This window comes from Amblyomma americanum, chromosome 10 (assembly GCF_052857255.1).
Source record: "Amblyomma americanum isolate KBUSLIRL-KWMA chromosome 10, ASM5285725v1, whole genome shotgun sequence".
Classification (NCBI taxonomy): Eukaryota; Metazoa; Arthropoda; class Arachnida; order Ixodida; family Ixodidae; genus Amblyomma; species Amblyomma americanum.
This window is the reverse complement of record NC_135506.1, coordinates 61,211,963-61,239,580: the sequence shown is the minus strand read 5'-3', so window position 1 is coordinate 61,239,580 and position 27,618 is coordinate 61,211,963. Positions and strand designations below refer to the sequence as shown.

At 47.2% G+C, this 27,618-nt stretch overlaps 1 protein-coding gene across 1 annotated transcript; it reads right to left on the bottom strand.

The window, feature by feature from the left end:
• Positions 1 to 387: 387 nt before the first annotated feature.
• On the bottom strand, positions 388 to 27,618 carry LOC144106989 (putative peptidase C1-like protein F26E4.3). Its single transcript, XM_077639966.1, has 12 exons — positions 27,478 to 27,618; positions 24,955 to 25,252; positions 14,506 to 14,569; positions 13,413 to 13,517; positions 10,854 to 10,944; positions 9,210 to 9,351; positions 8,821 to 8,974; positions 6,033 to 6,195; positions 5,090 to 5,135; positions 4,037 to 4,160; positions 3,046 to 3,088; positions 388 to 1,906 (listed from the first exon to the last, which is right to left on the bottom strand). Exons 2-12 carry the CDS (start codon positions 25,241 to 25,243, stop codon positions 1,697 to 1,699), a joined length of 1,431 nt encoding a protein of 476 aa, XP_077496092.1. The 5' UTR covers positions 25,244 to 25,252; positions 27,478 to 27,618; the 3' UTR covers positions 388 to 1,696.

Genomic DNA, 27,618 nt, shown 5'->3' with positions numbered 1-27,618 from the left:
GCATTTAAAATATGGCCATTTGATATTTTTGGTGCATCTAAAACTTATTACGTCAGTGGGCATTCATTTTCTAATGAAATGTCATATGAAATGCTTACTCGTTTCAAAAATTGTATAATGCCACAATAGTGTCTCTCTCCTTGTGGCTTATTCCTTGACACTTATTGTGAAAAAAAAATTTCTCATGAAAATGTCATTGGAGCATTGCATCTGGTGCAACTTTTTACATATGCTTGTAAATTTCAAGTAGAACATGACTCGCTATCAGGGCTGGACTGGACTTCATGTATGTGTAGTCTTTAAAGGATGTTTTAGCACCATATGTTGTGCAATTGCGGCATCCAGAGTGCACCCATGCACATTTCGAAAAAGACAAATATTTTGCAGTACTTTTCATGATGGCAGTGCACTGGCAGTGATGCGTTTATTGAACTACAAAAAATCTGTACAGTGCATAAAATTGACCAGAAGCCAGAGTGTGAACAATGCAACCGTTATAAAATACCACTTGTCAATACAGGCTATTAAACAATAATATATGTGACAACTTGTAAATGAACACGCAAGATGGTTAGGTCATTTCCTAGCAGTGTTTGCAGATATGCAGTGTGATGACGAAGAAAAAAAAGACTCACTTTCTAAGGTTTGAATTCATACTCCACCGCAGTAAAGTGACTGTTATTCTTGACGAATTTTTTCATCTTTCATGGTGTATGGGCACAGACACCCTACTTTTTCTAATGTAGCTTTGTTTTTCACTGACAACATAAGTGTGTGCATTTGTTTTGAGCTAGAGGTGGAGGCTAAATCAAAACATAACGTTGGTAACAACAAAATGCAAGTATAATGGCACACTGTTGTTACAGTACATGGGCTTGTGTGGCCTATTATTAGTTCTGCCTCATTAAATGCAAAAAATTGTAAATGCAAGCTAGATTTGGAAGCTATGTAGGTTCATGTTCGCTTGTCACGGCAGAACACTGGTTATGGGGCACAAGCTCCTGGGTCATTAGAGGTGGACAAACTTAATTTAACTAGTTTTTCATCACACATGTGAAATGTTTAATGGCAAGAGCAGAAATATGCAAGTGAAAAGCTTATAATTGTGGTGCAGATATCTTGGGTAAGACGATCAGGGTCCGTCCTTGTTATCTGGGCTGAATTAGGGCACATTTTAAGATAGTACAACAGGGTTTCTGGTATTGTTAGAGTGGAAACCCAGCTGTTTTTCTCTATTATCATCATCCTTGCCTTTTCTCAAATTTGAATATAACTTGCAAGGGCACCTCAGCTAATACTTGGCTAGTATTATTAACAAATGGCAATGCAGTCCTGAAAGAGTTGCAGCAAGGGATGCAGCACGGTACATTCCACCTTGAAAATTTTGTGTTGAGTGTTGCAGCCGGTTTTGTTTTGTGCGTCAAACTAGGAGCCCTAAAGTGAACAAAAAAGAAAAGAACTCAAATTTGAGAAGACCTGTACAAGTCCGGGCTAGATAAGTGCTGCCTATCAGCCGCACAGAAATCTGTAATGGAAGGTGGCTCGTGTTCGTCACAAAAGGAGTTGCTGGTTGGAACTGCGAATGGAAATGTGTAAGCTTTCACTAGCAGGTTTGACGAAGTGTTAATGTTTGCTCTGCCCTTTGTGGGGACTCTGAGAGAGTGAACGAGTGTGCCCTCGCTGCAGGGGCAAAGATTTAGCTAAGGTCGTTGGGCGGGTAGCCGGGGTAGCTCTCGTACTCTCGCTCTCCGTATCCCGGATGGGGCGCAGACTGGCGGTAGTAGGAGGCGTAGCTGCGGCCCCAGACGGCCAGCACAAAAGACTCGATCTTGCTCTCGTCCTCGCCTCTCACGATGCGGAAGTAGCCGTTCTCACCCCAGCCGTGGCCCCACGAGTTGGCACACAGCTGCACAAGAAGAAAACAAACAGCGGTTTAGTCTGCCTGCCCCTTGCTTTCTGTGCTTGGAAGTGCCCAGTATGCTGTTCTTGCACTTGTCCTCAGGATTAGTGCAAGGCTATTGCATAAGTTGCAGTCGAGGTTGGTTGGGCTAACCTACTTTGATAAAGCGCTCTAATGCAGTTCATGTCAGCAAGAACAGCAAGCAATACATGAGAATAGCTTCTCCTTCGTCCCTGTATCCTTCATCGGCAATTTTTTGTAGCAATAGCTACACTCTGCCACCTCTTCGACCCTTCAGCGTGGCACCACTTGAGCTCCGTGGCGGCACCGCTAGCCACGTGGTCGGTCACGTGGGTTGAACACGTGGTGCAGCCGTTGGTCAGGTGGGTTGGTCACGTGGCGTGGAGCAGCTGTTGCTGCCGGCGGCACAGTGCGCAACAGCTGCAATAAACAGCTGTGCGCATGCGCCGTGTCAAGTGGGACGAAGATGACGAAGGAACGCCCAGCGAAATGGAGCGGCGAAAGACTGACTTTGCAATTCGACTGAGCTAGTTCCATTCAGCCAGATGTAGCTACACGTCACTCCAGGTTTAACCAGAGCTAAACCATAGCCACTTTTTTTTTTGTCACACCAGAACATATTTCGTTTTGGTTGGTCAGCACAAAAATGATCGCCTTCATATTGACGCCGGCTCTGCTAATTACCTGGCATGATAAACCAGAACCGGAGTTCCTGGCCCGAATGTCGCAAAGTTGTGCTCCAGGCAGTTTATAAAGTTCGAATTCATGTTGCTGCCTTATACTGCTCCAGTGGACATGCTGTTCACTTTGCGTCACTTCACCACAGTGTACAAAAAAACACAGACAGATAGAAAGACACAACAAAGCTCTAGCACAGCGTTTCTGGTGTCTTTCTCTTTGTTGGTGTTCCTTTTTTGTACACTGTGTTGAAATGAAGCATGTGGAAGCAACTAGCCCAGCAGTTTGTCTCGTTCACATGGTTTTGACAAGTTATAATTTATCTCTGCAGCACCGTTAGCTGCGTAAGTGGAAGTATTTTTTGGGACAGCTTATGTCAAAATCAGGGCTGAGCTAAATTTGTGCACCTGTCTTCATTTGGCTTTTGGAATGATGTAACCACTCACCCAGTACTTGACCGGTCGGTACTGTGACCTGTCGACACCCCATCTGAAACATGGAAGGAAATGCATGGTGTGATGTCAATGACTGCATTGGACATTGCCCACCTGTGGACAACTGAAGCTGTATAGTAGGATACAACTTAAAAAGAAAGCAACTATAGTAACCGTGGGCCATGGTCCACGGTGTCCCGTGTTAATCCACTGACCAGTGACAACACTAAACAGAATCAGCTTTTTTAGCCAGAGGTACAAAAATCCTTAAGCTTATAATTTCATCTCATGGTTAGTTTCTTGTTTAGGTAACAATAAACGTTTGAAGAACAGTCTAGTTTTTGTCGCGGAGGAAGTTTGGTCTGCAGTCCTGAATGTGATCTTCACTTCCGACAAGTTTTATCCAACTATAGTGGGCCGTTCAAGCCAATTGCCAGCTGTTTGCTAGGAGCCGAGGGCACTACGATGGATATTCGAGTGTAACGGTGGTTCACTTTGCATAATGCATGTCTTAGCAGGCAATGAACCGGCGATAACCGTATTAGAAAAATGTGCAAATTTTCGCTGTGTTCTTGCTCCGCCAACATAATGGCCACTAGGTGCAAGGTTTAATGTAGTGGGTTTTAGCATGTCTTTTTTATCGCCTGGTACACTTGGATCCATTATAGTCATGTCTAATGATGCCAGTTCAATTATTTGTGCTAGCATTTGAACTGAAAGCTGGCGTGCTGCTCTCGGAAGCTTCCTATGCCCCCTTTCTTCCGCAAAAATGTGGTGCCATCTGTCCTACTTCCGACGTAATCGCTTATGAGGCCACGACTGACACGGACACTCAGCACCTCCCGAGGGTTCTATCAAGTGTCGCCGCTCTAAAAACGAATGACTGGTTACTCGTTGCAATGACCCTTTGTGTATTCGTCTCCCTTGCTAGTTACGCCTGTTGACAAATCGTGGTCATTGTAGCGAACTCGATGTGGGTCCTGTCTTCATGTGGCATACGTACCCGAGTATGCGAACCGAGTGCCATCCGCTCCGGCGGAACTCCGGGGGCAGGGACTCCGAGATGCGGGTGTGCCTGTAGACGCCCGAGCGGTATAGGAACAAGTCCTCCTTCACCAGGATCAGGGCTGCAGGCATGCGTGCACGACCGTATGTTATTCACAGTACGCTTGCTTGCCCGAGGCGTCGTTGCCGAGCATAGTCTCGAGCGTGTTTCAAAAGTCTCCTCTTGGTGCAAAACGAAAAAAAATGCAAAATTCAAAGTCTGAACAGCATCTTTTCTGCTCAATAGCCTGGTTTAAAGAACATGCCACCCACGGCGATCTGTACTGCTGTGATGATTTCAGGCGAGAAGACCAAGTCAGCTAACGTCCCCGAGCTGGATTTTTTTTTCTGTCATAGCCACACTGGACTAAGAGAGGTAGAGGAAGATTTGCAAATGCAGGCACATTAACTACGTAGAACGTGCGCTTGGTCGCCTTGAACTTGGGGAGTAAATAAGGACATCTGATGTCCTAATCGAGTGCCGCATGAACCGAAAAGTAGCCTTAGCTTTCATATGTCGAACAAAAAGGTGCTTCCACCACCTTGCCTATTGTGCGAAATTTGGCCATATCTCGCTGAGTTTACTCGCCTGCTTTTCTATTGTGTGTGCCGTAATTTAACTGCCCTAATCACGGACCGCATAAAGTCATTATGTTACAAATTAAGTTTTCTTATCGCTTTTACTCACGGTTACTTTCTTTTTGAAGATAGCCACTTATATCCAGAGTTTATTGAACTATTCTGTATTATCCGATAGCTCGCGAAAAGGTGAAACATATTGTTCGATCCTCGCTCCTTTCATCAAATGTCTCATTGTTGCTGAGTTCACTATGATGCCTCACCAACTAGCCCAACAGTCTTTCTTATCCGTCGGGCATGTTACTTCGAGACGCTGGGTATTGATAGCTACGTTTTCCAAATACACACGTATGATCTTGCCACACAAAGCACGGGACGTCGCAGGTTGCAAAACTCTCGGGACAGGTCCCGTGCCAACATATTAGCTACTCACCCTGAACGGGACCGTTAGCGAAGATCTCCTGCATAATGTCTTCTTCCTGGAAATGTCGAAGGCACAGAAAGTGAGCGTCAGTTGTAAAAAAGGGAACAGTTCGCATGTTCCCTAAAAGATCCTAACATACATATGCCAATTTTTAAATTTTTTTTTCAATATAATATCTCTTTCTGTTCGACCAACGAGCTTAGTCCTTACTGCAGAGCAGACAGTCAATGACCTGAAGGTCACAGAAAGGATTCAAGGCTGTTAGCTTGGCACAGTGGAAGAGAATAAGTTCTATTTTCTGCGTGCCGACCACTGCGTTAATTTTAAGGAAGAATGGATGCACCAGCCATGCTGGTACATGGCACACACATGATGGGCAGCATCGACTGGGCTAGCCCACTGCGCCGTTAACTGACATAGCAGCAAATATTCAACTCGTTTATGGCGACTACATCTGTGAGCCAACTGCGTCTTGACTGGAAGATGCAATAACACGAGCTGGATCAAAGCTTATGTGTGGTTGAATGCCCTGAAGACAACTGCTGAATCATCAGAGTGTCCACTATAGATGAATATAACTCATGAACGAAGCTGCACCTGGACACCCCTCAAAGAAGGCGCTCCAGCCGGTCGCATAGACCTATTGTCAATGACGTCACATACAACTGCTTTGCGCACGCTAGCGTGGCATGGAAGATTGCTAGCAAGTACACAGTGTTTGACCGTGATGTCATGACAGTAGGTCGACACAATTGCTTGGAAGGCCTCCTTTGAGGGGAAATTGGTGCTTCGTTCTTGACCTGCACTTAACTGTAGATGTGGTGCCATTCTACTCTTGTGACTGGAATACGCCGTCCAGAGTGTTATCGTGAATAGAGGTTGCTAAAGTCCATCTGTAGCAGGTGAATAAAAGCTTATTTATAGTTTGGAATGCACAGCAGCGTTCACTCACATTGGCGGGCACCCTGTATGGTGGCGTGGAGAAATACTTCTGGTCGGTCCTTCCGGTGGGGCACTGTGCGTCCTCGGTCGGCACACGGCGGCGGGGAATGCGGCAGGTGGCGCTGACGTTGTTTCGCGCACCTTCGTACGGGTAGCAATCCTCGGAAACGCCACTGTGGCAAATAGAAGGCGGCAGACATCACATAATTAAGTGACATATGCATTGGGGCAACATGCGCGACATTGTGTAAAGCTTTGGAATTAACGTGGTGTGCAGTGGGTAGTTTTTATTTTTTTAGGAAATTAAAGGCGCAGTAACTGTCTGACTTCTGGAGGAACACCTCGCGCTGTGAGGGAAAGAAGGTTGGAGTGAAATAAGAGAGAGAAAGGTGCCGTATATCAACTCGACTGACGGGACGGAGTGGTGTGAGAGATCGTGGAACATTAGCCTTTCTTACAAGCGGTTCTGTAGTTTGAGCTTATTTTTAATGCGAAAGTACTACTTATCGGGTTCAAACCCAACCAAGAACCGTGTGTGAGGCCTCGGTGCAACTCGAGTAAGCTCGGGTTAGTACGGAGGAGCATCGTGCCAGCTGCTGCCGAGTGGAGAGGGGGTGTGAAGATAAAGAGTGAGAAATGCAGTTACGTGCACATGCAGATGACAGAAAGAAGAGGCGAAGAATGAACACATGCTTTCGCTTTTCTACTCGGTTTAATTACATTAAAACCCACTTTTTTTTTTCTTCCTGTGTTTTTGTAGTGTAGTCGACGACCGAAAATTCGGACGCCTGATTTTTCGGACATGCTTGATTATTCGGACTTTTTCGCAGCACCGCGACATGGCCCATATAGCCAATGTATAAGAGCGCCTGAAATTTCAGACGCACCGCAACTGACTGCTCGATTTTTCGGACCTCGTTCGCACTCGCCACCAATATCCAAGCCGCCATATAATGTGTACAGTGGAACCTAACTCATTCAAATTGCAGGAGATATCAAAAACTTGATCAAACAAAACGAAACTCAAGCTTAAAGGGAGCCTCTTGACTTGCGATGATGGAATTCTGTGCGAGTCGGCACACTGCGCCCGCGTGGTTTCGAATTCGTACTGTTCTTGAATGTCTTCCGCCGCACAAACTGGAATAGTAGTCAGAGTTCGCAGAACTCATTCATGCCGAATCTTTCGGCCTGAATACGGGAAAAAGTAGCAGCGGTACGCGCGGGAGGCGTACGACTTCACGGGGACGGCGAGCGTGGGAAGAAATGGTGCATTTCAAAGTGAGGTCAGCGTACCCGCGGCAAAACACACCGCAACCCTGACTCCTCTATTGTAAAACCGTAAACTGGCATTTCAATGACAGGCAAGATGCCTCTTATTATACGCAAGCCACCGCAGAGTGCATATCTCCGGATACGGTGCCGATTTTGGCTCTAGTCGCTAGGCCTAATGAAAAAGGCCAACGCCGTCGGAGTGCTTGCTTTGACCGTTTCTCGGTTCTTATTATTTCGCCATCTTCGCGTTCTCGTTCCGGGCCAATCGTACTGCGGGCGCAGCACAGTTCTCCCAGCGGCATGTTCGCTCTCCCGTCTAGACTTTGTCCCAACCCGTGCGCTCATCGGCGACATGCCAAGGGCAGCACAGCCAGGTCGAGCTCATGTAAGCGGTCGCCGCCCGTCGTCCGTACACATGTTGCGCGGCGAAATGCAGTCATGGGGAGCATTAGAATGTGTGCACTACTACTGACCCCTTCCTCCGGCATATTGGCAATAAGTTCGCGATTTTTTGGGTGAAATTTGATTTTCTGGACTCCTGATTTTTCGGTCGTTTTCGCGGTCCCTAGAGGGTCCGAAAAATCGGTCGTCGACTTAAATGAAGATAATGCGGCGTAAGCGTGCTCTTGGTTTCGCACGATGTTCCCCTCTCCGCTCTCCTTTTGCTTTCAGGAAGTTCATCACCACGGACCGCTACCTGCGAACACTGTTCGCCAATCCCTTAATCGTAAGGCTAATGACTTATACGGAAAAGTCACGGGGTGTGCTGTGTTCGTCATTTTGGCGAAGCTGTCAGGTATGCAAGCAGGGTACTGGGTTGTTAACTTGGAGTCAGTCACATATTCATATCGTACAGCGGCGACCAGTCGCTTCCTGACAAGGACCACAGGAAAGGATGCACTCGTATCTGGCGCCGCTGCGCGCCATACTCCAGCGTTGACTACTATATATCGGGGCTATTTCATCTTCCATGCAAGAGCACTTATCAACGGTGAGATAATTTCATCTCCCACTCTCTTGCTCACTCTTGCACTCCTGGGAGGAATGATTCGCTTGCCACCACACCAGACTGCAGCATTTCCTTTAGTCAGATACAACTCAAGAACAAAGCAACAGATGCGCCTCAAATGAGGCCCTCTTGGGCCAGTGTTGTCAACCGATTCTCATGATGTTGTGGTTAGTCCCCGTGGACCTGCTAGCATAACATCGCAGGGGTGGCAGAAGAAAGTGGATTAACCACGGCTTAGTCAGATTAATTGCGACGTCATGCAAATTGGTCAGCGCCATTGGCTGGAGGGCTTCGTTTGAGCGGCCTCTGCCGCTTTGTTCTTGAATTGTATCCGAGTATAGCACTACTCATCGCCCACGTCATGAAGACCTCTGAGTGACGTGTCCTGCCACAGTTAGTCTCGTGGCAAATGAAGCTACCTCTCAAGAGCCCCTGCTAATAGCGAACTGGTGGCGCATGACGTCATGCGCTGCATGCTCACTGCATAGTATACGGGGTGCCTTCGCCGTGTACGTACCCGTAGTTGACGAGGAACCTCCAACCGCGGTCCGGGTGCCCTCCCTGGCAGACGACGCGGCGTCCACCGTTGAGGCAGGACATGAGGTCCTGCGGCGACACCTCCACCTTGTCCACGCCCCGGGACTGGATCGACAGCCGGTCAGAGGCCACCGCTGCGCACGTTGGGAGCATCCCTTATTACAGAACACCGTCGAGACTACGGTCCAAGAAACATGTGACGGCTGTCTTCAGAGGAAAGAGCCTAATGGTATCTTCAGAGGCTTCTTGAAGAGGTTGCCACAGCAGCCTTTTCAAGATACGTACGTGAACATGAATGAATGATTAATCCATGGTGTTCCTTCAATGTGGTCGTGCCAAGAATGCACAATGGAACAGATGTGAGCATACCTGCAGTGGAGAATGCCCAGGAAGCGGCGCAGTCTCCCTGGTCTCGCACCCCATGCACCAGTCCTGCCCAGCGGATGCGTGCATCGAACTCCTCGGGAAGCTGCTCGCGCCTCTTCAGGTGCAGCTCACTCATCTCGACCGTCTGCACGTAGGGGGTGAGGGAGGGATGAATTGAAAGAACACACGATCGTTTCTACGGACAGGTTTAATTGGAAGGAAACGGAAAAGTCCTTAGTCTCGGAGTGAATGTAGTTAAACTGATGATGATAATTGTATTTTTGAGAAAAACCTACATATCGAAGCGTGATGAAGTGCATTAGCTTGCTGCGCAGTCAGCCTGTACTGGCTGCCGAAGTTCGTCAGACGTGACTTCTGTTGTACTTTGTCACTGTTCGCTGCGCTGGTGCCGCGCTTATGTCTTCGGTTACCTCGGGAACAGCCGCTTGTGTGACTTTGAGGTGAAATCGTGGGCACGCATTCTCAGCAACCTGTACGTCATCAAGCTTTTGCTGAAAAACAGCGGCGACCTGTGATGTTGAGGGACTCCAAATCAAGGGGGAACAAATAAACAGGAAAACGGGCAATGGGGTAGGGGCACAAATACCTGTCGTGATATTGTTTGTTTTTTGCGACTCAAACACTTCGACGCCGAAGACCATGCCGAGCTGAAAACGACATACCGGTCGGACTGGTTTGTTACATTATTGCTAACTGGCAGCATTTGGCTTTTGACGGCTTCTGTTGCGTGTACATGCTGTCACATATAGGAGCAGCCTATACTGTGAACGGGAATAAGCCTAAATGGAAGCTAAAAGGGAGTGAGCTGTCCTTTAGTGCACTCGCTTCTAGGGGCATGAATGCTGCCCAAGTCGTGGGGTAGACTTCGATCACTAAATGTACGGAAGGCATACTCTTGACACCGGAGGCATATTCTCGTTGCAAAACGTATAGTAACTCGATGCGGTTAGCAGTTCGAGGAGGCCTTTAAACGCGACACCGGAAGTCTTGGGCTTAGCAAATAGAGGAGATTGAAACCTCGGTTAAAATCTTCGTAACTGCTTGAACTTCTCATGTTTTGAAGGGTGAATTTGTTTCCGTTGCCAACCGTAAGTATCACATATTCTTAGCGATGAAAATCTACCGTCGTGCTAGGGCAGCATACCCTGCTCCTAAAAGGGATTGCGCTAGATGTCAGCTTACTCCATTTTTTACTCCTATATAGGCTAATTCATCTTTAAAATGTAATTGTCCACAAAAGCACGACGCTCTACTTGACCATTTCCAGGGACGCACATCGTGACAGAGGAACACCTGAGTAAGTGATAACAAAAGCTAAAAAAAAACAGTTTGAACTGTTGCTGCAGAACCGACCGCCTCCTGCACTGCAGTAGAATGATCCAAGCATTGGTGATTATGGCAACGCACCATTTAGACAAGGACCACTAGGCGCCAGCACGAAAGCATTAACATGAGTGATGATCGTTATGTCCTTTAGCAAAGCAAGCAAGACACTGCCTTTGACTTTGAACAATGTCTTATGACCCCCTGTCTGATGATTGCCATTGTTTACAGCGCTCATATCTGCCAGCACCACACTTGCGCTTGGTGATCGTCTTCATAGCGATCATCACTTGTAGCACTCACCGGCCTCTCCGGTTGGTGGGTGCCGAGCCTGTACCGGATGCCTTCCTCCAGAAGCTTCCCTTGGAAAAAAGAGTAGTTGGTTGCCTTCCACCTGCGCATTCATAATGACATGTGCGACACTTGACGTAGTTGGAGCTACATATGGACTGCCGTACGCATAGGTAATACACTACTCATACACTAATGGGCAGTCGGTCAGTCACCCAGAGCATGCCTGAAAGTACCGCCAATCGCGAAATATCCATGACAGCGCAACTTGGGCCGACGTGCAGTCACGCCTTCGCGTGAGAGAATAAACAGTAGCTTAGTTCTTCGACATATTTATAATGCCCAAGTATGAAAAGACCGTCGCCAAAGCAAACCAGTATCATATGCCCGCCCGCTCGGTGCTGTAGCGGACACCTTTTCGTGGAAAGTCTTGGAACAGTTTGCACAGATGCAGGCCTTAGGGAATACTTGCCGAACCTTTAAAAGAAGCAAGGACCGAACCACGAGGGAAATAATTAAAACTCAAAGGATTTTAGCTTTGGGTGACTTTAGCGTCAGCACACCATCTCTACCCCTATCAAAAAAAAGAACGGGCGTGCTTGGATAAGCGCGCAAAACGTGATTAGCATTCATTCTTTCTTCTCTTTTTTTTGCGCACTGTATTTGTTTTCCACCCGTTGTGCATCAAGCCATCTGCATATATACTTGTCAATTTCATGAATAAAAATAGTTGAGAGTCAGCGCTGTGTGTACCCATTCTGCGTCCGCGCGTTTTGCGCTGTTTAAAAGAAGTATGAACCGCCAACTAGCCCGCATGTGTACCCTTGTGACTTAGTAGCAGCTACAGCTGGCCTGAATCGATAAGGTATTGCGTTCTGATCACAAAGAGACCGCTCTCGCCGAAAACTGAGCTTTTAAAACCTAGAAAAAGCCCAAAAACGACATACAGGTGGCGCCATCGACGGCCGATTTCGCAAGTAAAATGCACGCCTCAACAGATCTTCTCGCGGATCCCAGAGGCCATTATTTATCGTCATTGACTTACAAAACCGCGGACACGGCGTCCTTTTCAGTGATGACGTCACTGTTCGATTTGATTGGTGGGAAAATTTTTAGATTCGAATCTATCAGCAATAAATGCGTCTTTTGCGGCCGGACAGGCGACAGCATACCCAGGAAGAGCCGCAAAATCGATTTTTACTTGGAACGAAACTTAGATGGAATATTTCTCAATGTGCCTTTAATAAGGCGGCGGGTCCCACCTTTTCGCGGCCACTGGCCATTTTTCACAATTTTAGTGCGATCACTATTTTTCCTCCTATTTATGGTAGAAAAAATAAGTTTTAGCTTAGTAGAAAGATAAAAGTATTTGCGTCTCATCTCTGCGTTGTTAATAGTTGGTGCGAGTGATGTGAGCAAAAAGCGCTGTGCATAAACAATACTCTTGATCGACTTGCCTGCTTGCGTTAAGTTAAAAAAAAAACTACAGCACAAAAATGACGGCATCTGCAGGCTTTCGTTAAATGAAATGTTAATCTCGATATTGACGGAGCGTTTCTTGCTCTAACTGATAGTTATTTGAAACCGGCGCTCTAGAAAAAGGCCAAAAAATGACAAACAAAAGTTTCATGTTAGCTGTTCAAGAGCTTCCCATAATAATTGACAAAGCACATGCATATTTGGTGCTTACGTGGCACGTGCATGTTTCTTTAAGTGCGAAAATTTTTTTTTGAGCTGCACGTGGTACTTCTTTAGTTTACATTGTTCGAAGTTAACTGACATCGCAAAAACGCAGCCCACGGAGGTCGGGTACCGAGTGGCCAATCTCCAACCGTGGGTATGTGCCGTTCTTTCAGAGGCAACAACAACAATATGACACAGGGTATGTTTACGAGAAACCCCAGAAGCGGCTGCTAACAGCATGTATTGCAACATCTCCTAATTTTCGTTAAGGAACGTGAATATTTGGTATATAAGTCCGAAAAACGTGATCCGTCTACATCTGCCTGCATCTCTACACCGGTCTTAAAATAGTTGGCTCTGAGCGTCCTTCTCACCTCTCATTTGTTTCCAATCTATTGTCATATGTTTGTCGATATGTATATTAACACTACTTCAACAGTTGTACTAACCACGAGGGCCGTTTGCTTGCTTTCAGGTAGAAAGTCTTCTTTCAAGGTCGGCAAGCACGAAAATAATAGCGACTGGAGGGTAACCTAAATCTATTAGCTGACGTGTAAGCTTGTGAAGCCAGAGCTTCTTGTAGTATTCCAACAAACACTATGGCTACCCAGGCTACCCAAATAACTTGAGCAAAACATTTTAAATATTTATGGAACATTTCAAGCCTGGCCCACGCAAGAAAAGTATACATAACAAAGTAAAAAAAAATTTGAGATCATATATAACGTAAAATTACCAGCCAAAAGTCGTTGTGCAAGAAATGTAAAGAGTAGTTTTCCCTTGGCCCTGTCATTTGGGCACTCTATTTAAGTTCATGAGCCGTGAGAGTGCGAGAGCAAGCCGCTGTTGCTGGCGGCGTAAAGAAGCAAGCCCATGGAAGGGACTCACCCGAAGTCGCCGTCATTGATCTGCCTCACCAACTCTGGCCTGTTGATGCACACTCGATCCTCGCATTGTAGCTGGGCGTAGCTGTCCGTTACCTTGCGGCAGGTGCTGGCCAAAACAAATAAACATTGGCATGGATTTACATGAATAACCATTGAGGGCACTAATCTATTAGTACAGCAGAACCGCGGTGGCTCAGTGGTTATGGTACTCGGCTGCTGAGTCGAAAGATGCGGGTGGGATCCTGGCCGCGGCGGTCGCATTTCAATGGAGGCGAAATCACAGAGGCCATGTGTACTGTACGATGCCAGTGCTCGTTAAAGAAAGAACCGCAGGTGGTCGAAATTATCCTCAGCCCTCCATTACGGCGTCCTTCAAACCCAAAACCGAGTACAACAAAATGAATGCGTTGACTCTCTGCTTAGCTCCACCATGTCAATGAAGCATATTGTTCGTCAGAACCTTACAGGATTTCCTATAAGCCCCTAGCTCGCGCTATAATATACTATCAAGGCAAGTTAACTTTAGCAAGTCACATTTATTTATTTACTGTCAAAGCCAAGGCATCACAGATAGAAGTGGGCTAAAAAAATAAGAACATTGATGCAAGGGAACATACAACACGATATTATCGATGTCCATTTTGAACATACTGGCATCAGCAATAGAAGCGACAGAGGTGGGGACGTGCGTTCCTATTTGAACAGGCTCAACAGAGAGCGAAATATATGATACGTGTGTGTGTGTGTGGGGGGGGGGGGGGGGGATAAAAGCAAAGGCTCAAAGTTACAACCGAGGTTAGCTTCACGTTACGTGGCATTTGCGTACCCCTGAAGAGGCAATGCAGGGAGTGAAATTTTTATGAAGCTGGTGCATGCCTGGTAAAGCATCTTTTGATAAGTACACGTTGGACACATGGTGTACTATGACACACAAGCGTCTTGCGTGTCATACATGAGCCTTTGGCGCCGCTTAGCATACAGCCGCAACGGCAACTCCAAAGGAACGCTGCGTCTTGCAAAATGAACCAGACTGACTTGGTTTTGATTGGACAAAGCGCGCTGGTTTCAGCGAAAGCAGTACAGACATCACTTACCATATATTGCAGTCGACTTTAACCGTGGAGCCCTCGGGGTACTTCCTACCGTCGACCTCGCAATCTGCGTAGCAATACAGCACAGTCATCGGACACTGCAAGGCGTAAAATGAACTCACGATTCACAAAGGCACGGTGCGAAAACTTGGCTGCAGTTCATATGTGCTCACTACCATTGGTCGTGGTCTTCCCTAGCCTCCAGAGCGCAAAGGAGGGTGGCTGAGGTCTTAGGAAGGGCGAAAGGGATAGAAAAGGGAAAACAAAGGCAGTGTCACAACTCTTCCTTATTCCCTATAATGGAGTGCGAAACGGCATAAGCGTATTGAGTAGTCTCCAAACAGTTTAGATGGCTAGACAAAGGAACAGATGGACGGCAGACAGTTACATCCACTTTATATGGGGGCCAACGATAATTGTAATCATCATCAGCCTAAATACGTTCACTGCAGGACTAAGGCCTCTCCCATTAGTCTGCTTACAGCGTTGTCCTGCACCAGCGGCGGCCACCTTATCCCCACAAACATCCTAATCTCATCCACGCATCTGATTCCCTGCCGCCTCTCCCGCTTCGCTTGCCTCCTCTTGGAATGCAGTCCGTTACCCGTAATGACCATTGGTTGTCTTGTCTTCGCATTACATGCCCTGTCCAAGCCAATTTCTTCTTTATTTCGACTAGGATGTCCTTAACTCGTGTTTGTTCCCTGCCCCACTGTGAGCTCTTCATGTCTCGTAATGTTACAATAGAAGCTTCCTGGCAATAGCTCGCTGCGTTGTCCGTATTTTGATTTCAACCCTTTTCGATTGCTTTCAAGTTTCTGCCACATGGTGCGCGCTGGTAAGTTTCAAGTGCCTGCCAAATGAACTCCGCCTTACTCTTATCCTCCTAGTTATTTCATGCTCATGGTCCTGGTCCACGAGCTTTACTTGCCTTATATAGATGTATGCCCTTATTGCTTCCTCTACCTGGCTTCTTATCTTAACTTGTTGTTCCCTTCTCAGACTGCTAAACATTACTTTAGTTTCCGTGATATTAATCTTTAGACCCATCTTTCTGCTTTGCCTGTTAATGTATACGCTTTGCGATTCGATTCCTTAGTTACTTAGCAGGGCAATGTCAAGAGAAAACCGGAGGGTACTAAGGCATTCGGTACTAACATTCTCCCAACACTTCAAAATCCAGCCCTCCGAACGCTTTTTGTAAGCACACAGTGAACAGAAGCGGGTGAGTTGTGCCACCTCGCCTTGAACCATTCCTGGTTGCTATTTTTATCATTTTTCTGACGAAGAACAGTGCTCGCTGTGCAGTCTGTGTACATATTTTTACGTTGGGTTTAATGGCGTGGAAATATTTTAGGTTGTCATGCGCAGACCACAGTCATACGACACAGGGTTGTCCTGATTAACTGGCGTTTTCTGCAAAACATGAATGAATCCTAAGTCATATACCGCATCTGGGAAAGAAAAAAAACATGAAGTGATGGTTTCTTGTAATACTTTACCCTATAGGAATGAAAGAGCGTGTGCAATTTACGCCCCGTACGGCGTCTTAAACAGTCAAACCTACTTTCGAAGGAAAATATTGAGGGAATGAAGGAACATACGACCTTTCCCGAGGACTCACTTGCCGGGTGAGCTTAAGCTCTCCTCCGAACGAACTAATAGCAACAGAAAAGGATAGGGTGCTCACCTATCGTGAAATCGCTCAGTACTACAGATTAAGTAGACAGGAATGTCCGCAAGCGGATAGCAAACTTAGTAAAAAGGAGGAGACATCGTGGAGGAAGTTCCTGATCGGGGTATTTCCAAACCCGTGGATTTATAGCTAAATATATCCTGAGAAATTCAATGCTAGATGTAAACACTGTGACGGATGTGCAACAATGGTACACATGGTCTGGACATGCCCACGTTATAAAGACAACACACGCACACCAGACTCATGGGCGGCTCTGATGCACGACCCAGACCCAGCAGTTCAAAGAAACATCGTCAGTCAAGCTTTGGACGCCGCCGAGTCCCAGAGGGTTACGGCCGACACCTAGCGAGAGGGAAGAGGACATAGTCCTGCGAATAATCAATTGATTGACTCTGGAATAAAGTTTTAAGAGCATTAGCTCTTACTCGTCACGTTTCTCGATTTCTTGGGGTCTGCTACTCCCTTCGGCGTGAAATTTTCCAAGTCCGAGGAATTCAAGATGGCGGCCGTCATGGTAAATCGTTATAGCAACCAAACTGGTGGTTGATTGGTGGCGTCATTAGTGCATCGTATTGGTGATTGATTGGTGACGTCAATGATATGTCCAGTTGATGATTGATTGGCGATGTCACTTATAAATCCAAGATGTTGGCCAATAATGGTAATTAATTGATGACGTCATTAATTAATCCGAAATGGCAGCCGACTTAGGCCGCCACTTGGCTATGATGTCATAATCCAAGATGGCGGCCAAATTCGGGTTCTAATGATTACGTCAAAATCTAATGTGTCGGACAGAAGTGAAACCACGTGATTATGATGTCATATCAATTCTAGTAAACCAAACAGCTAGCGCTCGTCACTACAACGTCTTCCAGACGGTGGCGGCAACTTTTTTTCCATCCATCCAGCATCGCTGTGAATAGAACTATTTGTAGCGTTGATCACCAAGCACTGCTTGCCTTCAGGTGAAGCTTTATATTTATTATTCATTGCGGTCACCCCGAAGACCACTCGCTACCACGCACCCAAATCCTATGCGTTGTGATGTGCAACATATGGTCATTGAAAGCAAGTGAATATATGTTACTGCACATGTGCTTCCAAGTTGTTACGAAAGCGTTGCACCACGTCTGGCGATACCTGTCAGAACTGACTTGAAAGCCGCAGGGCACACTGTCTTGGGTGCGTTCAGCTGTCAGAGATGGTTTCGCCTTATTGTCTACGCCGCAGCTGCGATGTGTGCATGTGAACACAATCACTTCACATGTCTGTGATTTGACGTGGCCATATATCTTTCACGGTATTTACTGTCAAGAAACTGTAGACGTAGCACATGTGCCGTTTCCCTGGCAGAGATCTCAACAATAGCAACGACAACACGAAAAAGAACATTAAGATATATAGTTCCCTTATGCGCCACAGAGAAGAGTAGGCGGTTGAAAATAAGCTGGAGACATTCACTTACAATGTGTCTTATATAGCCAAGAATGTTGCTTTAGCATGTAAACATTTGTCTTAACCGTAAACCGTGAAGGAAAAGGTGCTAGGAAGAGTCATGACACGAACACTAAAGGTCGTCTGAAAGGCATTATTCACGTCGAAATGTGTAGATGGGTTCTGTACGAGAGCTGCACGTTTAAGTGTTCACAAAAAAACTGGTGTTCCGTACTCTTGTTTCGTCGACGCATGAAAAATCGAGCTTCACAAATATATTCTATTAAAGCTGACAAGCCGAACGTTCACTTGGGATGTGAGGAGGTTATACAAGGACAAGTAACCGTCTCTGCGCCAAGGTGTATTGTTCCTACAGAACGTCTCTGCGCCAACACGCCACCTGGATGTTGTGAAAGAACTGAGAACGCGTAATCGACGTACGCGGTAGATTGCTGTGACCAGGCGGATCTCCAGTGAACAATAATGAGGCCACAAAGCAAAACATAAATTAAAAACTGTTTTGGGGAATGGAAAATGGGGCAGTATCTGTCTCACATATCGGCGGACACCTGAGCCGCGCCGTAAGGGAAGTGATAAGGGGGGACTGAGAGAAGAAAGAGGTGCCGTAGTGGAGGGCTCCGGAATAATTTCGACCGCCTGAGGATCTTTAACGTGCACTGGCATCGCACAGCACACGGGCGCCTTTGCGTTTCGCCTCCATCGAAACGCGGCCGCTGCGATCGGGTTCGAACCAGGGTACTCCGGATCCGTAGCCGAGCGCCCTAACCACTGAGCCACCGCGGCGGGTACAAAGCAATAGCAATTCTCCTTTTTGAGCAGCCGTTACTCGCAACGATTTCCATTGCTTTTACCATTACGCCGGCTGTGCCCTATTTCGCATTTCCATTCCTCACAGACCGTGCACTCCTGATACGATAACGCGGTGTCTGCCATTTCTGAGGGCGTCGGAAGCAGACGGCGTGCGCAGTTCCTGCCCACCGTCTGCTAATTGTCGTCTGCTGTATCGCGATAAAGGAGCGGCCCGACTGCGTGCGCGTCGCCTTTCGGCAACGAGAGCGACTCGGACGGAACAGCGAGCCACGCCAGGCACACGATAAGGCCCCGGAGCGAGTGCCGAGGCAAAGTTTTCGTTCATTACGGGCTTCCGCCCTCTCTTCCTCATGAACGCGGTTTCGAAACTGAGGCCGCAGTCACTGAGCAGATCGGACTTGCAAACGGCTTTGTGCAGCTGCAGACAGCGGCTGTGATCACAAAAACTGCCAGGCTTTTCGCTTTCTATACACTGTGAAGTACTTGCAGGTATAGTAAGAACCGCATTCACGGACTGAATTAAAAAAAAAATACCCTGCTGCTTTACACTAGCACCTGGCGCGAGCACGTGGCATAGCATCTCTCTAGAGAGCAACGGTGCGCAGACACGGGATGGTATGCTCATCAGCATCATCATCAACAAACCTGCTTCCACTGCAAAACAGTGGCCTCGCCTCTTAATGGGGCAATCTCCTGCAGCGCCTGCTCCCTGTCTTGGGAGAGGAGGAACCTTAATCCCACCTCCCCCCCCAAGAACACGCATTCAGACATGGGTCGCTTAAATCATTATTCTCTCTCTATCTATCTCCAGTTAACTATGCCAGCTGCGACCACACCATCCCCGTAAACTTCCTAATCTCTTACTCCCGCCTGACCCTCTCATGCGTCCTGCTACGCTTGCCTTCTATTGAATCCACTACGTCACCCTAAAAAACCAACAGTTATCCGTTCTTCGGATTAGATACGCCCTGTCCATGCCCATTATCTTCTTTGTTTCAGCTATGATATCCAAAAGTAGCGCTTGTCCCCCATCACACTCTGCGCTCTCAGTGTCTGTTAACGTTACACCGATGTCATTTTTCTTTCAAGAGTTTGGTGCGCTGTCCACATTTTAATTTCAAGCCTTACCGTTGGCTTCCAAGTTTCTGACTCATAGATGAGCACTGGCGAGGTACAACTTTTGTGCACTTTCATCAGCTATTCATGGCGTGAGAGTACCTGCCAAATACACTTCTCGCCACTCTATATAGATGTCTTCTGTTATTATCTCTATTACCTCGCTTCCTGTCGCTACCTGTACCCTTTATAAGCAACAGAACATTACATTTTTTTTTTCATTTCCTTTACATTATTCTTAGCACCACCTTTCGCGTTTTAGTGTCTAGGTTCTCAATCATTCGCGCGATTCCTCGTCCGATATTTACTAAGCAGGGCACTACCGTCAGTAAATTGGAGGTTACCAATTTATTGTCCAGTAAAGTTTATGCCCAAATAATCCCACCCATGCAAACTAGCGGCGAATAGCAGCAGAGAGATTGTGTCACCTTTTATGACGGCATGGTATGAGGAGTTTAACGTCCCGAAGGTGCACACGGGCTATAAGAGATGCCGTAGTGCAGTTCTCCGGATTAACTAATTACACCACATGGGGTTCTTAAACGTGCACCGACTTCGCTCAATATGCGAAAGGGTTTTGCATTTCGTCTGACCGAAGTGCGCGCACCGCGGATGCTATACGATACCGCAGCCTCGTGTACAGCAGCACAAAACAGAAGTTGAAGTGGACATCGCACAGCACACGGGCGCCTGAGGCAAAACGCTAAGGCGCCCATGTGCTGTGCGATGTCACTGCACGTTAAAGATCCCCAGGTGGTCGAAATTATTCCGGAGCCCTCCACTACGGCACCTCTGTCTTCCCTTCTTCTTTCACTTCCTCCTTTATCCCTTCCCTTACGGCGCGGTTCAGGTGTCCAACGATATATGAGTCAGATACTGCGCCATTTCCTTTCCCCCAAAACCAATTATTTTATTATTATTATTATTATTATTAAATTATTATTATTATTATTATTATTATTATTATTATTATTATTATTATTATTATCGTTTTTGGGGAAGGATGACATATATCTGACATTCAAAAAAGGAAATTATTATAAGGGTGGTCGTTCATCCCCCCCCCCCCCCCCCTCCTCTTTTCAAGACACCGCCAAGGGGTGGTTAAGACGCGCGGGGCGCAAGTTACTGTTCGAAGGCTATGCACCACAGAGGCTCAGCCGATGTCAAGAGAACGCATATTTGCCGCAGCTTCCCAACGCTTAGCGACAGCACTCGATGATGTCACCTAGACAAAGCATGATATTGCGTCTGTCTCGATGGCGTCGTTTGTATTGTCTGCAACCATGGGGCCATCCTACATAGAGCCACCTTTTCTACCCGCGCAAGGGGCATCACGTTACGCTCCCATGCATATAGTTTCGACGACCATCTCGCATTCGGTGCTGCCGAACATGAACCCTTGCGCCACGGTCACTGGTTCATGCAGCCATAACAGCGGGCGTGTTGAACTTAACGTCTGCTTCACGTTTAAGGCCATCGGTGGTAAAATTTAACAAAAAATGAAGAAAAATGAAATAAAAAATTAAAAACTAATTCGTCGACCGTTCAGTGAGTGCGAGTTGTTCACCTGAAACATATGGAGGTGAAAAGAGTGCAAAGTAATCGGTTTCTACTTCGCCTGATGCCGCCTTGCGTTCAGCTGCGCGTGCACACGCGGGGACCCTTCAGGGGCTGTTGACCTTCGCGCTCCTGTGTCTTTCTGCTCATTCTTCTGTCGCCCCAAGTCTAAGGCGATAGATATATCAGCCCACTGTCGTCTCCTTCGTCTTGTTCGGCAGCTTTACGCAATCTTTCTTTTTTCCTGTGCCCCGCAATGCAAGGGCCGACCCCTTACCCACTTATCGGGTCGCTTGTGTTTTCTGGGGGAAGTGGAGGGATACGCGGATGCATTTCTGCAGCTATACTCGTACCCTACTTCTCTTCGTGCAGACTATACTTTGTCTGCGCGTGTGCCTTCCCCGCCTCCAATCACCAACGCCTTTATACGTGTAGATTTCTTAGAGTTGAGACCCTGCCTCCCATGGTGGCTTTATGTGTTGTTCTTTAGTTTTTTTATGAGTTGGTTTCTTCAAGGGCTTCCCCGTCCGCCGCTCTCATTTTGACACAATGAACGAATCTCTAGGGTCCCCATACAGCGAGCGTCGCCCTGGCGAATGTTTCTTTCTTTTTTTTCGAATGTATGGGAAGCCTCCGGAGCCGCCATTGAAGAGCTGTGGCAGCCTGTTTCTGGGCGGTAGACTTGTAGGCAAGACGCATTTGCAGCGCTGCTCCTGGCGGGAACGGTCGGAACCAGGGTTTTCGGAATGTCAACTGGCGGCGCATTTTGAAACATTTTTGCTGGCCCTACATATTTGAAGTTAGCGTTTATCAGTAACACAGGGTTAATTGGCTAGTTAGGTTACCATAGTAGTTAGACAAGTCTAACTTTGAACTCTCTTTTGCTTGGTCTGTCGTCGTGCGCGAAGTCTCGCACAGGTTTTGTAATTTGAGTACCCGCACTTGGGGCACCAAGAAACATTATTTTATGCTCAACATGGTGTAAATACTGTCGTTCAAGAATGCACTATGTACCCAGAGGAGTAGGTGATAATGGTCAGATGTTTCGCAAAAGTAGGAATCAGCACGCTTAGCGACGCTGTTTGCATTATCATAGCATTGGTTCACATGGCTCTTCTCCGACGACTACGATGTCTGCTATTTGCACTCGTTCGCAACCAGCGTGAATAAGTTGAATGTAGTGACGCTTATGACACATTTTGATAGTCGTTTGTTTGAGCTTTGGATGTCTCTGGAAGTCTCGCAATATACATGGCTGTACCTGTACAACTCATGGTAAGACGAGAGACAGGGAGGTTTATTTAAAAAGAAATGCAGAGAGGTACATCCACGTGGCAAAGAATCTCAGCAAGGCATTCAAATCCTCCAATGCCATGTTTTTACGGGAAGGAGCAACAAAATTTGATTCCAACCGCAAGCAATTCGGTAAGTTATGTCAGCTGATGAAAAAAAAAGCCTTAATGCGTAATAGTAGAGACCCACTATACAAACAGAAACCTTCGCCTTGTATTCAAACAGTAAGACATGCTCAATTTGCAAATAAGGGGTGTCTTGCGATGGCCCGAAGTCGACCGACCGATAAGGAGAGAGGAGATTGACAGTTCTGTGAATACGTCTGACTCGGTCTCGACGCTACATACTTGAGCACGTGTACTACGTGACCTGCACTGCTCTTCGAACCTTCATTTTGTCGCCTCTTATCCAAGTGAATGGCGCAAGCTCGGCGGAGTGTTGGGCGCGTTCGTCACCCTCCTGGTGCGCGCTAGTCGTCGGCCGCTTTGATCTGGAGCCTACAGACTCTTTGTGCATGCCCTAAGAGGTCGATAAACTTCAAGTGCTCTGGCACACTGACCCGGTAGCGCTGATAGGTGCTCTCAAGCTGCACATAGGAAGGGGAAGTCGGTCTTGCTCCTGGCGAACTACGTCACTGTTCTTGAGTCAAGGTTGGCGCCCTGAAAACGGCGTATCGCAGTCGTACAGTCTTGCGGCTATCGATTTTCCTCGGCTCAGAGAGGGAGGCAAAACACTGCTGTAACTGTGTTTGAGGAAGTTGCCGTGATCTTAGAAGGTAATCGCCAGTTGCTTGACCGAATTATGGTCTCGTGCAACTCCTCGAGCTCCTTGAACGCTTAAGGGGACTGAGGAAGCGTGGATTCTTTGACAAAACGACAAGAACAATGGAGATATGAATATGACGTGCAATCGTGTTGCCTGTGCGGTCTTATGCGTCGTTTGTACTCGACGTGTACCTCTAGCAAGCCTGTCCTGGAGCTGGTGAGGCTAAGACATTGCGTAGCGTCTGGAAGTGTTGCGGTTCGGGCCTTGTTTGCTGGTTTGACGCGTCGTAGTGGGCAAGTTATCAACGAACGTTCGATGAAACCTTCGGGCGAGCAGAGAGAACACCACGTCGGATTTAAATCATCAGTAAGGACGTGCTTTAAGTCTCCCGGAATCCTTGAAAATGTCATGCTCTAATAGTGTACTTGCATGAGTCATAAATGCAGCGTGGTGCGCCTTGACGAGATATTTAAAATCTTTATATGGTTATGCTCACTAGAAAAGAAAAGGGTTTCTCGAAAGAACACCGAAGGAAAGGTACAAATGTCCTCACAGTAAGAGGGCGTTGATAGCGCTGCTGCCTCTTCACGTGTACAGAAGTTTTCTCTTTTTCTTTCATGTACACGTACACGAATGTTAATGGATTTTTGTCGTAAACCGATCGATTTTAAGTCGCATTTATGAGATTCCGCAGACAGTGTCCGGATTGGGAGATACGGAGCTACCGCTACGCAGTTGCCTTCTTCAGGTTTACAAGCCTACCGCGGCGCTGCCATTGAACGGGCAGGCTCTCGGAAAGGTCTACTCTGAGACCGTGTGCTATTTCGCCGCATGATATCGTTCCCTGTTCTTGACAAACACAGCTATCGCGTCCTGATGCCTGCCAAGTGCTATAGAGGTTCTTCAGCGCTTCCTGGGCTAGCTCTTGTCAGACGTCTTCCGCGTCGGCAAAGCAAACGTTTGATTGCCCCGCTCTCGAGGCTTGGTAGCAACCTGTGCGCATCTTAGAGGAGCTCTTGGACCGCGTCTGCGAGTTTCCCGTCTGGTCTTCTGCTTGCGCCAATTTGGCTCGCCGCACCATTTGTTGACCTGCTGGTCAAGATACTTCTCAATACCAACGGCGGTTCCGAGTTCGGACTTCTAGCTAGTTTTCTTTTAACCGCAAATGTTACAAACAAGTTCTTTCCTGCAGTCGTGTGTCTAAAATCGACTGAAGGAATAAATTCTTCTCTGGTCTTCGCGTGCACTAATCCGTACAAGCCGCACCCTTTGTCCTTACTCCTTGCGAGTGACTCTGAAGGCGGCAAGCGGAGAACGTTAAAAAATTACTGAAGTCGGTCTACTATACTAAAGGGGAATTTTGCGGCGAGCAACCTGTGCCCGACATGAAAGCTCTTACCTTTAAAAAATGCGGTTTGTCGAACACAGACCACTTAATGTAGACGAAAGCCGGTCTGTTCTGACGACCACTGCTATTGAGATGGTATAGGGGGCGGTTAGAGAAGACGCACAACTTCGTAGAGTATGCCCGTTTGTTGTCCAACCACCGCACCTTTTAGAAGGCATCGATTAAAAGACCGCGGATCACTGCCACTATGTAAGGAGCAGTTTGGCTTGTGGTCCAAAGACAAGCAGTTTGAAGCAGAAAGGTTTCGTTGGTCAACTAACAGCACAGCTGTGTCCTGTCTGCACATCGGTACTGTGCTGAAGACAGCAACATGTCTGCAGAGACCAGGAGTGGGTGCACTCACCGAGTCGAGTGATTGCGGGCGGCGGCTCAATGATGCCCTTGCAGACCCTGGGGTAGTCGGGACAGCAGTCTCCGTTGCCTGGCCTCTCGCAGAAGCGGTCGCAGTAGCACAGCGTACCCAGGATGGGCACCGAGCAGTCATCCATGCGGCCTTGGCAGCACGGGTCCCTCCTTGCGGCGCAGTAGTCGCCAACCAAGTCCGGGTCTATGGCCAACACAGCGGCCGCGAAGCCCACCATCAGGGCCCAGGAACTGAGCGGAGGTGTCCACGTCGACCGCCTCGAAGACATGGCTAGGAGCTGTCAGGAAAATGGTACGGTGTCTTCATGGATGAATGCCGACAATAACAAGGCGCAGGTACAAGTGCTAGAAACAAATAGGAAGAGTGTATGGGGGTACGAAACTGCTGCCGCTATATGCTGAACCTACGCCTGTACCACTGGGTGTTACTCAAGCCTGAAAGTAAAGGTTGGCCGGTTGTCACCTCTCTGCACAGGTTCATTGGCAGCAGTGCTGCACATGACAGTGAAAGAAGACATCAGGTGAACATATGCCATCGTGACGAAGAAGGGAAAACAATCGCTTGACCCACTCCGGATTGGGTACACCTACTACCAGGCGTTCCTAGACTACATGACTACGGGTGGCAGCACAATTCCGATAGTGCCTGATGGATCAAGTGAATCCTGATAAAGGACACTCATCAGCCAGCAGGTAAGCACACTAGTTTTTTGTTACGACATGTTACGACATTGATGCCCTTTACTCCATCGAAGGGCACAGAATACAAGAATGGCATAAAAATGTCCCTCATATGCCCATCGCCGTAAATGGAAACTGCCGTATGGGCAAAGCGGTTATGCACGGCAGTGTTGGAATTAGACGCAGCTGCCATCGTCGCGTCTGCCTTGCTGCACCAAGAAGAGCTTAGCTGCCGTACTTTCCCTGCAGCTGTTGATTTTTAATCGCTGACAAGGCAAAGAAAATGTCGGTTTTGTGAAGGAAACAAATAAAAAAAATGTAAGAAATGGGATGCTTAACTTCTTGCTTCACGCAGTTAGGAAAGATTTGGCCAGACATTTGGTCGATGTTGGGTGGTGATTACCGATAAATACGTTAGGTTGCCACATGTGCGGCGCACCGTATATGGTGAATGTGTGGCTTTGCTTTGTAGTGTGTTGGTTTGTTGTGTAAAGGGAAGCTAGTGAACGTTTTCACAGCTGTACAAATCCGTATTTCTTTCCCTTATGTCTTGATGGTGTCGCCTCATCACCGTACTAAATTCAGCGCAGAATTCCGCCAATTATTAACCGGTGAAACCTCCGGCTTCAATCCTCGTTCATTGAAGTACCACCAGCCTTAATTGCAGCTAGTTTCCTTCAAACTTTATAAACGAGACTTTGCTTACCTTAAGGCTACTTTTAAGAGTTGCTGTATTTCGGCATATGCTAGATTCCATGCATGCCTAATGGCAAAATACCCTAAGTAGGCTGTCAGGAAATAAGTGCTGTTCTGTACTACACATAAGGCTCACTTATTGTTGGCCGTGAGCTTTGCCGAGGTTTCGGCGGCTGATATTATTCAGTTAGTAGGTAGTATTCAGATGGGGGTAATTCAATTAAGAGAGCAGTTTAGTTACATTCTGATACAACTTCTTCGTTGACTTCAGTACAGATAGCTAAAACACCCTTCGTTTTGAAAGCTCAACTGTACGTATCGGAAGGCGCGAGTCCATTCCACCCTATCCTTTATTACGGCGCGCACCCAACGTTTCGACAGGACTTGGTAACTATCGTGGGTGGTACAAAGGCAATAAATTAAGGTGCAGTCAGGAACAGCAGTGAGAAAAATGGCCCCCATCTGTTTATTATCTTACACTTCAGGAACCGCTACGAACTACAAAAGGTAGTTTTTATAAACTAATTTTGACACGTTATTAAGTAGAAAGACTGGAATTATTTAGTATGCATGAAATAAAGGCTATGGGCCTCGAGGCGTTCTGAGCGCTCTTTTGCGCTCATCTATGGAATGCTGTAGTGACCAGAACACACGGCTCTTGGATCTATAGCCTGCTCGTCGGTACCAAGTTCCCGCCTGTCAATTTCAGTTTCTTATTGGCTAAAGGATTAATGACGCAGTGGCGAGGGTGCAGCATCGGGATGAGTCGACAGGTCATGTAACTTAATTTAAGGCCCTCTATACTGCAGTTAAGGATCTGCTCAGCTGTTCCTCTTCCAACAATGGCTCGAAGCTCGCTCATATCAAATGATACTAAGCGCGTTCGTTGTATGCCCTACCGGGAACCGAGGTAGATATTAAATTAATCTACACTGATACCGACGTATTTCGATATGTATCGTGACGCAAATAACGATTCACGACGTAGAAGTTAGGCTTTTTAAAAGCAGCGAGCTCGTGGCTTCCAGAAAAAATAAAAAGGGTAAAAAAAATCAAGTAATGTGGTCGTTGTGAAAATTCACAGTTTAAGCAAAACAATAGTAAGCGTTGGAAAGGAGACACTTGCCTAGGGTGACGCCTCTGGGCCAGAAGTGATGCTGCTCTGGGTGCGAGCACTCTTGCTGTGTCCGCTGTGTGCGAATCGCAGCCCCTGCCTTCCCTTAAGGGGCCCTGCGCTTTTGTGGGCCGCTCCGTTCGACGCGCAAGG